Source organism: Trifolium pratense, linkage group LG7 (assembly GCF_020283565.1).
Source record: "Trifolium pratense cultivar HEN17-A07 linkage group LG7, ARS_RC_1.1, whole genome shotgun sequence".
Classification (NCBI taxonomy): Eukaryota; Viridiplantae; Streptophyta; class Magnoliopsida; order Fabales; family Fabaceae; genus Trifolium; species Trifolium pratense.
In genome coordinates, this window is record NC_060065.1 from 19,450,618 (window position 1) to 19,461,322 (window position 10,705).

The 10,705-nt window shown below is 30.2% G+C and overlaps 1 protein-coding gene and 1 long non-coding RNA gene across 2 annotated transcripts; both read left to right on the forward strand.

Moving 5' to 3' along the window:
• The first annotated feature begins 656 nt into the window (after positions 1-656).
• LOC123893819 lies at positions 657-1,248 on the forward strand. The gene is made up of 2 exons (XR_006803560.1): positions 657-862; positions 964-1,248. It is a non-coding gene; the product is annotated as an uncharacterized LOC123893819 (long non-coding RNA).
• Positions 1,249-6,229: 4,981 nt separating this feature from the next.
• Positions 6,230-7,798, forward strand: LOC123893820 (MADS-box transcription factor PHERES 1-like). The gene is made up of 2 exons (XM_045943627.1): positions 6,230-6,344; positions 6,759-7,798. Exon 2 carries the CDS (start codon positions 6,761-6,763, stop codon positions 7,670-7,672), a length of 912 nt encoding a protein of 303 aa, XP_045799583.1. The 5' UTR covers positions 6,230-6,344; positions 6,759-6,760; the 3' UTR covers positions 7,673-7,798.
• Positions 7,799-10,705: the final 2,907 nt, after the last annotated feature.

The following is a 10,705-nucleotide window of genomic DNA, read 5'->3' on the forward strand; positions in this document are numbered from 1 at the left end:
TTATGTACTCTCTCGAGTCAATAAACGGATCATTCCGCGTAGACGTGTCCTAACCCAACTTTATCCCCTATTTTCATGTAGGGATGTCAATATGATCTATAAATGTGCATTTCCGTGGAGAGTGCCCCGTATAGAACTTGAAAACGGAAATTTTTTTCCCGCAGTGATGAAAAAAAGCCCCCCAATGGAGGTTTGGGGATGAGCATGAGATTTTTCTCCCACCCTGCGTAGACTCGTTCGCAAACACGTTATTAAAATAACATTTATATGTGCATATTTAAGTATTTTATATGTTATATTTATTTATATTTTTACCCAATGTGTGCATAAGTTTATTTTTATATGTGATGTTTATTATCGTTACAACTCACAAGACTCACAACAATGTCTTAATTTTTTATTTGTTTTATGATTAAACTTTTTATATGACTAAATAATTCAAATTTTAGAAACTTGAGGGACCAACTTAAAACTTTTAAAACATAAGGAACCAATTTAACATAAGGGACCAAATATGCATCTAACGCAATTAATTTTATAATGGTAATGGGTCATATAACACTTTGATGTACTTAAGAGACATGAAATATCCAACAAGAATATTATTCCTCTTTTGTAATTTTTAAGTTTTTATGTGACATTTTTACTAAGTGCGCTAAAGCGGTAAATAACACGTGTACTTAGCGTCAAGAACTATATAATGTATGTAAGGAGAAGATGAACTTCATAAATTATAAAGTGAAAAAATAATATTCTATTTCTAACACACAAAGGGGATAAAATATGGCTGAAGCTATCAAGATTGTTTATGTTATTATATTTTTTTCCCTCTTTCTTGTTGCAAAGGGGAAAATTTATAAATGTAAGCATTTTTTATCATCATGTTCAAATTTTCGTAGTTACATCCTACAAAATATTTTAACCCATTTTAATAACATTCTTTTATTCTGATTTTCATTGCAGCTATGTTTAAGTGTAGTGACGTTTCTGATTGTCCAAATGATGAAAAATATACGTACGGAGGTGTTTTGAAAGTGAAGTGTTATGCGTTTAACTCTTTGTTTTTTCCTGATCCCGTCTGTATATATATTGGTCCTTGATCCCATAAAGGATTTCTAAAGGATTTCTCCTATTTATATTGGACCTATATTTTTACTCATATATTAATAAGGTTGTTTGTTTTTTAATAATCTACGAGATCAATATTTATACCGATATATTAATACGAGGAGCTAATTTTTTTTGTGATTTCTATGGCCCTATGTTTTTTCTATGAAACCTATATTTTTACTCATATATTAATACGAGTCCATTTTTTTTAATACTTTTATAGGTGACATTGTTTTGTTTCGATACATCGACCTATATTTCTACTCATTTATATATAATACCTTTATATGTGACATTGTGTTGTTTCCAGAGACCTATATTTTTACTCATATATTAATACGAGGGCTATTTTTGTATAGTTTCAACAGCGACATATATTTATACTCATATTAATATAAATGCCTTTTTTTTGTAATTTTTATCGAACATTATATTTCTACTCATATATTTAATATAGATGCCTATTTTATTGTAATTTCTACGAGGGTATATATATACACCCTCAACTATTTTATTGTAATATCTAGACATCAGGGGACAAAACATGCTTCACCCCCAACTTATATCTCTTTATTATATTAATAAAAAAAGAAAAAATATGTACAATACTCATATATGAGATAAAAAACAAAACTCATATATTAATACGGGGATCTATTTTTTTGTAGTTACCATGTGACCTACATCTCTACTCAAAGAAATCTCTCTAGCAAAAGATTAACTTAAACTAAAAATGGATGAATGAAATATGAATTTTTATATTTTTATTTTTTGCGCTTAAAAATTTGAATTTTTTCGTGGTCATGTTTAATACATTTTAGAAATTTCTCTTGTAAAAGGTTAGTTTTTTTATAGAAGAGTGAATTTATATGAATAAATAATAGGGTAAATGCCTATTTACCCCCCTGCAAAATCAGGGATTTTTCGTTTACCCTCCTGTGCGAATTTTTTTTCTGTTTACCCCCTGCAATGTCAAGATTTTTTCATTTTGCCCCCTAGATGATTTTTTTTACGTGGCATGCACACATGGAAATACATTAAATTTATATTTATTTTTAAAAATCCATGTCAGTTAATATTTTTTTTAAAAAAAAAATTGAAAATTTTTTTAATTTTTTTTTAAAAACAATTTAAAAATTTATTATAATTTTTTTATAATAATTTTTTTTTACTGTAAAAAACAGTAATAATTTTTTTATAAAAAAACTCTTAAAACTTTATTATTATGTTTTTTTAATAACTCTTCTTACTATCAAAAAAATAATAATTTTTCTTTTATAAAAAAACTCTTAAAACTTTATTATTATGTGTTTTTTAATAATTTTTTTTACTGTAAAAAAAATTAATACTTAAGTTTTATAAATTTGTAAAAATAATAGAAAATAATTTTTTTTAAATAAGTTTATTATTTTTAAAATTTATTTGTTAAAATTATTTTTTATTATTTTTAAAAATTCTTAAAAAAAGAATAATAAAGTTTTATGAATTTTGTTTTTTAAAAAACAATTTTTTTTGAATTTTTTTTGGCAGTAAAAAAAATATTAAAGTTTTAAGAAATGTTTTTTTAAAAAAAAATTATTATTATTTTTTTAAAAAAATATATTAACTGATGTGGATTTTTAAAAATAAATAAAAATTTAATGCATTTTCACGTGTGCATGTCACGTCAGCAAAGATGCACAGTCAGATGCCCACTTGTCTATCTAGGGGGCAAAATGAAAGTTTTTTAACATTGCAGGGGGTAAATGGAAAAAAAATTCGCGCAGGGGGTAAACGAAAAATTCTTAATTTTGTAGGGGGTAAATAGGCATTTAAGTGAGACTATGAGTTATTAAAAAAAATTATGGATAACATCCTTTTGATATACCAAGTTATTAAGTAAGAAGAGTTATTAAAAAAAAATTCGCGCAGGGGTAAACGAAAAATCCTTAATTTCCAAGGTTGGTGATAACTCTTCTTACTATCAAAATTAAACTATGAGCAACCTCATTTGCTTGCCTATAATAAACTCAACACTATGTTAACATAAATGTGAGACGATTTCTCCAAACTCGGTAACATCATGATTATTTGAATGGAAACCATCTATCACCAACTTCGAGTCAAGTTCAAAATTCACTGGTCCTAAATTTAATTCATGAACCCAATATAGTGCTGACAAGAAGCCAAGAGCTTCGCCGACACGAACATCACAAATTGGTGAAAATTGATCAAGCTTCGCTACCACAAAAGCGCCTTTCTCATCTCGAATACAAACACCTATCCCAACTCTATTATTAAGCGGTGAAAAAGATGCATCAATATTACATTTCACTCGCCCATTAGCCGGCTTCTTCCATTTAATCTCAATAGTCGTACGCTGCCCCATCACATCAGGTCTAGCCTGCTACACAGCACACCAATCATTAATCAAGGTAGCAGCTCGTGAAAAGACAAAATTTTGTGCGTCAATCACATTGTTCCAAATACGGTTATTCCTTTGCTTCCAAATACTCCAAATAACACAAGCCATGAGTGAAGCATCCTTATTAGAGAGTTGTTGCAGCAAATCAAAGATCAAATCAGACATTGCATGATTATTATGCAATACTGCTATAATGTTATTTCTGAAACTGCACATGCTCCAAACATTTCTGCTACTCGGACAGTCAAAGAAAATGTTGTTTTCGGAGGTAAGAAACCGTTAAAAATAATTTTCAGTCACCGAAGAGATTACTCGCTTGAGTTGCAGGTCAATATGCTCTTTTTAAGACGTTTCGCGGCACTGTCCAAAATTGTGCAAGACAGACGATCAACCACGAAGTCCCAGGGTAAAACAGCTCAGTTCTACTGATACCGATAAATAATATCGGGCAAGAATTACACCATCAAATATGGTACTAAAACCAGTGCGCTATGGTTATAAGTCCATTCTAATATGATGCTATGACCACTCTGATATGGTCCTGAGACCACTTTCTTATGGTACTTGAACCATTCTTAAATCAAAAGGATTATGGTATTATGACCATTCTTAACTTGAAGGAACTGTGATATTTTTATCACTCTTAAATAAGTTAATACTAATACTAGTGTTACTCACCACACAAAATAAACTTCAAATTTGTTTAATCAATTAGAAATATACCCTTGTTGTCATTTAAATTTCTTCAAATTTGGAGTTACGATGTATTTGGTAGACGATGTTGAATTTGAAGGTCATAAAGTAGATTTCTGCAAAATTAGTAATTGGACAGACCTTCACTAAAACTGTAATTAATCTCTCTTTGTAACTCCAAATTTAGTGGGGTTTAATTCTGTGGAAAGCTAACTTGATTATAGTCATTTCGGTATCCGTTTGGTGAATTATTGATCCAAATTGAGTTGTGTGCGAAACTTTGAAGTTGTGACTCGAAAGCAGAATATTAGGGGGGGGGGAATCCAAAAAATTATAAAACAGGGGGGTAAAAGTCCGTGTTTTAAAATAGGGGGGTAAAATTCCAATTTAATCAAAACAGGGGGAACAAAACTGCGTTTAAGCCTAAAATACAAGTCATATTTTAGTAATAAAATACAATCATATATAATTGATTTTTAAATAATAAAACAATGACAAGTCATATTTTAGTAATAAAATACAATCATAGTGTAGTGCTTAAGGTGTTAACCAATAAAAATCAGTATATTAATCCATTGTAGAGTACTAGTTTAGTTTTATTTTATTTTTTGCGGGGGTTTATTTGCTTTATGTGGGCTAACCCATATTTTAAAAGGATTTTTCTTTAAGATCCCATTGCTACATTTATTCGAATTTGAAGGACCGGCCCATACAGACTATCTCATTGTCACATATCTACCCTTTTTACAAAGACTTTGTTTGATAAAAAATAGTGGATATCTATGATAAACTAGCTTATAGCGAATGAGCTTACGGTGGATAGCTTATAAGCTAGCTTTTAGTTTATAGCGAATAAGCTAGCTGATTGAATTTGTGTATAAGCTAGCTTTTAGCGGATGAACTTACAGTGGATAGTTTATAAGCTAGCTTTTACCTTATAGCGAATAAACTAGCTGATTGAATTTGCTTATAAGCTAGCTTTTAGCTTATAGCGGATTAGCTTACGGTGGATAGCTTATAAGCTAGCTGATTGATTTGCAATGTTTGGTAAAATTAATGGTTGAACTAGTTTATAAGTATGAAATGACATAAAAAAATATGTTTAATTAATATTTAATTTTTTTTCAAGTAAGATGATAGGGGAAAAATTGGAAGAAAAAATGATAAGCTATAAGCTCATCAGCTACTTGAAATATCGTTTGAAAAATAATCTATAAGCTAGTAAAATAAGCTATAAAGTCTTTTTTAAAAACTATTACCAAACAGAACTTTTAGCTTATAAGCTAACTTATTGACCTTCCCAACCGAGTGCGTAAGAAAAAATTGGTGTATATATGAATTATGAATATCCCTTAACAATTTATTTTTGTGGTAGTCTCAATTTCCAGACATCCCATTTGACGAGAAAAGATTCTCTCTAGTCCAAATTTAACTGGATGTGGTCCAGATTAATCTCCACCTTTTAATTTTTTATTATTTGAGTAAACAGTACATAAAAAAAAATTGGATGGCTGAGATGTAACATAAAATTTAATGGGAGAGGAGAAATGATCTGCTCTCCCATTTGACACATCTAAATCAGGCCTCCACTTAATGATTAACTAGTAAAATAAAATTTAAAGATTTCCAATTTTTTTTTTTTTTTTTTTACGTTTTTTTCAATATTTTTCAGCACAAATAAATGCTTTAATTCCACTAAGTGAGATTTTTAAACTCAAAGAACAAGATTTTAGATTTGCTATAAAGATTTTAGATTTGGTAACAAGATTTAGTATAGATATAATAATAACTGTATTAGTTTGATCGAAGTAATGAAAAAAAAAGTAAATCTTTTTTTTTAAGGAAGTAAATCTTTTTATTTGTTATAGAAAGAAAGAGTAAATCTTTTTTTTTTATTTTGAAAAGAGTAAATCTTTTAGCACAAATAAGATAATTTTTTTGTTATAGAAAAAAATCAAATCTTTTAACACAAGTAAATCAGTTAGACAGCATTTATTTCCAACGGTCAGAAAATTTTCACAATACTGCATGTTATAAATTCACCTCTTGTGTCTCAAACATTACATTACATTACTACTTTCTTTTTTTCTCTCTTTTTTGTTGTTTGAGAGATCAAGATCAATAATCACTGCAAAAGGTAATCACTCTTTGCTACATGTTTTTTCTTTCTTTGTTTTTCTTTTTCTATGAATTTTTTTTTGTATTGTATGAAATGTTTTCTTATTCGTTATTGTACGTAATTGAACTTTTGTGTGGATCTTCATGTTAAATTAAGTTTGTTTTTGATAAAATCTTCATGTTAAAGTTAAACAACTTTTTTAGATGTTAATAATGTTATGGTGAATCTTGTCAAAAAGAAAACCTTTTGGATTTCGTTAATAATGTTTTTTCTTTCGTTAACTATTGTAATCACGAGGACATGTTAAAATTTGTCAACTAATTTTTATGTGTATAATGTGCGGTTAAAGAATTAAAGTTTAAGATAAGTTTATTTTTATTTTTTCCACTAAGAAGATTTTGTTATCGATAACTTTTATATTTGAATTTGTAGAAATGGGTCGTGGTGGTGGAAAAGTTACCTTGAAACACATTCAAAATGAGAAAGTTCGGAAATCATCTTTCATTCAGAGAAGGAAAGGATTAACAAAAAAAGTGTCTAAATTTTCTAAAAACTTTAGAGTTGAAGTTTGCTTAATTGTGTGCGATGGTGATGGTGATAGTAAACCAATGACTTGGCCACAAGACTTCTCAACTCTACAATCCATGCTTACAAAATATGAGCAACAAAAGATTGAGACGACTCCAAAGAAATTTGATATGCAAGACTATTTTGCAAATAAGAAGAATATGGTTGAAGCTGAGATTTTGAACGTGCGCAAAAAGATCGTGATGAACAAATATCAAACATGGGGTCGACCTTTCAATAACTTGGAAATGGAGCAACTCAGAAGTTTTGTTGATATTGTAGATCTCAAGATTGAAGCCTGTAATCAAAGAATCAACATGCTGAAAAATATGCAACAAAGTGATCAGACCAATTTCATGCAAAATGTGGGTTCAGAGAATGTTGCATCTCCACTATCAAGTCAACCTGGTGATCTGATAAACCCCCTCATTGATATCAGTGAGATGATTGATTTCAGTGATCTTATGGAGTGGGATGAAATAATGGCTCAGGAGAATGATTTATCCTCCCATTCACATTCAAGTCAAGATGTGATGCATAGCATTCCTCAAATGCAACATGAATTTGGAAAGTTGGATGATCTAGTGGATAAATCTGATCAGGAATGGGCTACTCAGCTTGAGGATTTTGATGATTGGGCAGTCAATAAACTAAATAATGGTGATGGTTGGGTTAAGCAACCTTATATGTTTGAATGCCAAGATTTTTGCTTTTTATCTGAAATCGAACAACAATGTGCAACTTTGGATGCCTTTTACCAACCAAGATATGGATTTTAAACAAATTACCACATAATGTATTTTGCTTGGTGTGCACTTGTTCAATGAATTACAATTATTGTTTAATGATTAATAGTATTTACTCGTTCATCAATGAGTTAATTGTTATGTTATTAGTCTATTATTTGCCATAGCATTATTCTGATGTAGAATATCAAATCATTAGTTGAAATTGCTTTCTAGCTCTCCCTTGGACCAAAGTTGGATACAGACAGTGACATTGCAATATCTAAACTTAGCAGTAACATATTTAAGAGCAGAATTTTCAGTATCAAATTTGAATATCGATTTTCCGCGAAGGATAGGATCATTTTCCTATGCAAAAGCAGTTGGAGAAACCTGAGAAAATTAGAATTATGAGAGGATGTAATAGAGTGAATCATTGAGGCCCCTTGGAGTTGAACTGGTTTATTCAAAACTTTTCTAATGAAGTATAGTATTGATTAAAATCACTAGTAATTTTACTAGGCAGCCATTGTACCTTGAATTTGTCATTCAAAAAAATTTGGATTGCCACCATACTGATACCAATGAGGTGATTGAAAACACAACAAAGCATAAATGTAATAGCTGAACTTCCTTTGTCTCCCCAATTCAGTGACTAGTTCTTCACTTAAAGGATACTTTCTCAACCACTCACTGAGACGAAATAATTTCCATGATACACTCTATTAGTGCTCATACAATAACTATCCAATGGTATGTTTAATTTCACCAACTTTAGAAACAAAATCAAATCTGTTAACCCCTGCATTGTCATCAAAATAGCAGTGAATACTTGCTAAAATAGAACTACAAGCATCATGAAAAAGATCACTCCAATAGCTCCAAGTTGTGGTTCAGGTGGCATCACTTTTGGAACTTTGATGCATACTCCATCTAGTAATGGTTCAGTTACATTCATGATTCGATAATTCGAGACTTTAATCAAGGCATCCAATGACCATTTCAAATTTTGAATATGTTACCACTCATACTCTATGAAGCACAGACACTTCTCGGATTAGGCATGTCCCGGTGTCGGACACGCGCGACACCGACACAACACCGACACTTATAATTAAGTTGAATTGTGTCATTTTCTCAAATTATTATCAACCTCGACATTATTATATCAACCTCGACGTGTCAATGTCCGTGTCGTGTCCGATATCCGTTACTGTGTCCGTGCTTCATAGCTCATACTAAACCATCATATTGCATATCTTTGGTTTTCCATACTCAACAGCCTCCACCACATGTTGGATTGAATTCTTCTTTGTAATTAAACAAGCCTCTACTTGATTAAATTCCTGCAAAGTTTGGCCAATAGCAACTCTTATTGTTGTTGTAGTATCAATAGCCAACTCAGCCAATGAAATTGGGTTATGGACAACAGGACTAGCAGTAGTCATGGCTACCCAAACAGCTGTGTGAAACTTTGGCATTTCATCAAACAGTTGGAGGAATGTTTTCATCATTGTAAATGAATACAAATTTGGGATGGAGATTTTGGTGGAATTGTGGTTGACATTAAAAAACCATGCATACTACTAACTATTTTTTTTGTTTATAACCCTCTGGTTCCTAGGAGAAAGGGGACCTAGTAGTCCAGAGTTCAGCCACGAGGTAAGTAAAATCTGGCCAAGAAATTGTTCCACCCAAGAATCGAACTCGGGTTCAACCAAAATCCGTCCATTTTGATGAAGCTCATTAACCACTTGAGCCAAATGACTTGGTTTACTACTAACTTTTTTTGTTAGTATGATATTAGTAGAAAATTTCAACCACCGTTAATGGTAATTAATCTCTAATCGGAGAATTTGTGAACCAGAAATCAAATCTTTAACCAAATATACTTAAGATAACTCTTACTACTTGAACCAATTTATTGTCGCATACAAACAACCAATTTATTGTTAGTTGCATACAAACATTATAACTAATAGTACGTATGACATTTTGTTAGTTGCATACCCTCTAATTTCCTCTAACTGCCTCAACAATATAATAAAAAAGTTTTATTTTATCTTGTTAAGAAAATAAAAGTGAGAAAACCATTTTAATCATTAAAAGTACTTTTATATTTCGGTAGTAAATTTTGTTAAGGACACTTAATAATATATTTTTTTTCGTCAAAAAAAAAATATTTAAACAAAATACTAAAATTTTGTTATAGAAATGTTTGTCATAAAAATTGTACACTGAGGGCCTAATATTAAGGACAAGTGAAGAATGATGTTTTCTCTTCCGATCGTCTTATTCTTTTATATTCCCAATATTTCAATTTTGCCCTTACAGAAAAATTCGATTCGCAGGCACCGAATTTTTTCTAGTGCAAATTCAGAGTAAATTTCAGTTTTTAGAAACTGAAATTCTTTTTCAAGGCAAAATAAATTTCCGCTTCTAGATCGAAACCGAAGTTTTGCAAAGAAAAAATTAGAAATTCAAGAGGTATAAAAGAAACACGGGGTCAGAAGAGAAAACATCGTGAAGATCATACATAACTTATCCAATTTTATCTGATCACGTGCCCTATTAACCAATTGTTAATAGAGTACCTGTCTATGTTCTCTCATGAAAATGAAAGTTTTTTTTATTTTTTTATATTAAATGTTACTAGAAAACAATGTTTCTTATTTTTGGAATGTTCCTAAGTTTTAATTATTTTTCACCATCAATATTTGGCTCATTATACCTCCTAATTTCGTTTAAAAGTCAGTTCTACTATTAAGTGGTTTCAGTCTCTTCCCGATCGCAGTTGCGAATTCAAACTGTGATTCTCATCACCAAGTACATCGCTAATGACCACATAATCAACAAACGATTGATAATTTTTCACTCTTATATTAGATTTAATTACAAGTCTTGGTTTTTTATTTTCGGTCACTCACAAAATTGATTTCCCATTTTAAAATCACAAAATTTTGGTCTATATCACATTTTGTTAATTAAAATTGCTGATTTAACACATTCTAAATGACATGATGTACGACATGATGATATAAAATCATTTAGATGAATTAATCATTTACATTTCATTAATTAAATTAC